The 1,767-nt window shown below is 57.9% G+C and overlaps 1 protein-coding gene across 1 annotated transcript in view; it reads right to left on the reverse strand.

Annotated features, from left to right (window-relative positions):
• CDKL1 (cyclin dependent kinase like 1) overlaps positions 1-403 on the reverse strand; it is a 12,878-nt gene extending 12,475 nt beyond the window's left edge. Inside the window, exon 1 of the mRNA XM_027907650.1 lies at positions 73-403. Within this exon, the coding sequence (XP_027763451.1) occupies positions 73-350 (278 nt within the window). The 5' untranslated portion in view covers positions 351-403. The remainder of the gene's footprint in view (positions 1-72) is intronic.
• Positions 404-1,767: the final 1,364 nt, after the last annotated feature.

The following is a 1,767-nucleotide window of genomic DNA, read 5'->3' on the forward strand; positions in this document are numbered from 1 at the left end:
TGTCCCCTCACGACGCCCTGTCCCCCTCACACTCCATCCCCTCACGTCTCCCCACAGCCCCCGTCCCCTCACGCCCCGTCCCCGGCAGCTCCCTCAGGGCTCCCCGGTTCCCTGCCCCGGTCTCCCCGCGGCGGGCACCGCCCGTGCCGGGCGCGGGGCTCCGGACCCTCACAGCCACCCACCTTGAGCATGCGGATCTCCCTCAGGGCGATCTTCCTGATCACCGGGTCCTCCTCGGACTCCAGGAACTTCTTGATGGCCACGATCTGCCCCGTGTCCTTGTTGCGGCACTTGAAGACGACGCCGTAGGAGCCCTCCCCGACCTTGCCCAGCTTCTCGTAGCGCTCCATGGCTCGGGGCGGCCCCGCCGCGCTCCCTCACGGCGCTCCCTCGGGCGGCGGAGCCGGGGCGGTCCCGCGGGCAGGGGGTGTCTCCCCGGCCGGGACGGCCCTCGGGAACCGCCCCGGGAACACCAGGCAGTCCCCGGGAGGGAGAGAGAGAGAGAGAGGAGGGATATCCCCCGGCTTCTCCCGGTGCCACACGCTGACCCCTCACAACCCCCGCCATGGGCGTGGAATCACAGAACCACGGGATGGTTCGGCTTGGATGGGACCTTAAAGATCATCCACCCCCAACCCCCCTGCCGTGATCGGGTTGTCCTTGCCACTCTTCGCCTTTCCAGAGGGTTTCTGGTTTTGACTCTTACTTCCCTGCAGAGTTGGAAGCGGGAACACCCTTCCATAGGCCCGGCCGGCCTCAAGCAGCACCTGCACCTCCCTCCTGAAAGGATGAAAATCTCCGCAAAACCTGCAAGTTTCCTGGAACCTTCCTCCTGCATCTCGGGTGTCTGTTACCTGATGGATTCCTGCCAGCAACCAGACCCTTTTTTTTTTTGGAGCTTTTTTATCTCTTACCTTCCCATTCTCTTTCCTGGTGTGGGTCCCCGGATCCTCAGCCCTCTCCTCATGCCCCAAGGAAAGTGGCCTTTTGTGGTGATAACCAACATTAGATCTGGAGATCTGTGTGGACACCCTGCCCCATCCTGTGCCTCCTCCCTCCCCAGTCCTTTCTTGAGGTGCTTCCCAACTCTGTGCAGGGCAAAGATCCATTAATTATTTTTCTCCCCAAGCCACATCCATCAGGGATGTGTATACTCCTCACATCCCAGCTGCCAAGATTCACCCACAGAGATAACAATCTCCCGCAGAGCAGGAATGTGGATGCGCATTTATTTACCAGTAACTGGCAGTTCTCTGTGTTGTCCAAAGGCACATTCATTCCATTACGGACAACCCTCCTCAGCACATCCCTGAAGATCTGGGATCCAGGTACACAAGGCGCACAGCCTCTGCTTTTCCAGCCAGAGTGGATCTGCGGTGATCCCAGGTGACTGGGCTGGGAAAGAATTCCTATTTCTCATTTCCCTGCTATTCCCAGACCTCCTGCTGACCTGCTGCACGTGGGAGCTGCCGTGTGGCTCCCGGCAGTCTGGAGGACGGCAGAGAGCGGCGCCAGGCCCTTCCCACAAATCCAGCTGCCTTCTTTCCTGAGACCTCTCTGACAAGGTGTTGTTCCCAGCAAGCCACCACGCCACGGCTCGGTATCAAATAAAGCAGTTTATTTGGCATAGACTGAACTGCAACAGAAATTCCCGTGGAACAAAGCCTGGTTACACAAACTGAACGAGTGCAGTTAAAGAGTCTCTGTTACACCTAACGACTAAACGAGATTTAAAAAAAAAAAAAAAAAAAAAAAAAAAAAAAAAAA

Source organism: Empidonax traillii, unplaced genomic scaffold (genome assembly GCF_003031625.1).
Source record: "Empidonax traillii isolate 1590-97213 ecotype Southwest subspecies unplaced genomic scaffold, ASM303162v1 scaffold1511:size131785, whole genome shotgun sequence".
NCBI classification, from domain to species: domain Eukaryota; kingdom Metazoa; phylum Chordata; class Aves; order Passeriformes; family Tyrannidae; genus Empidonax; species Empidonax traillii.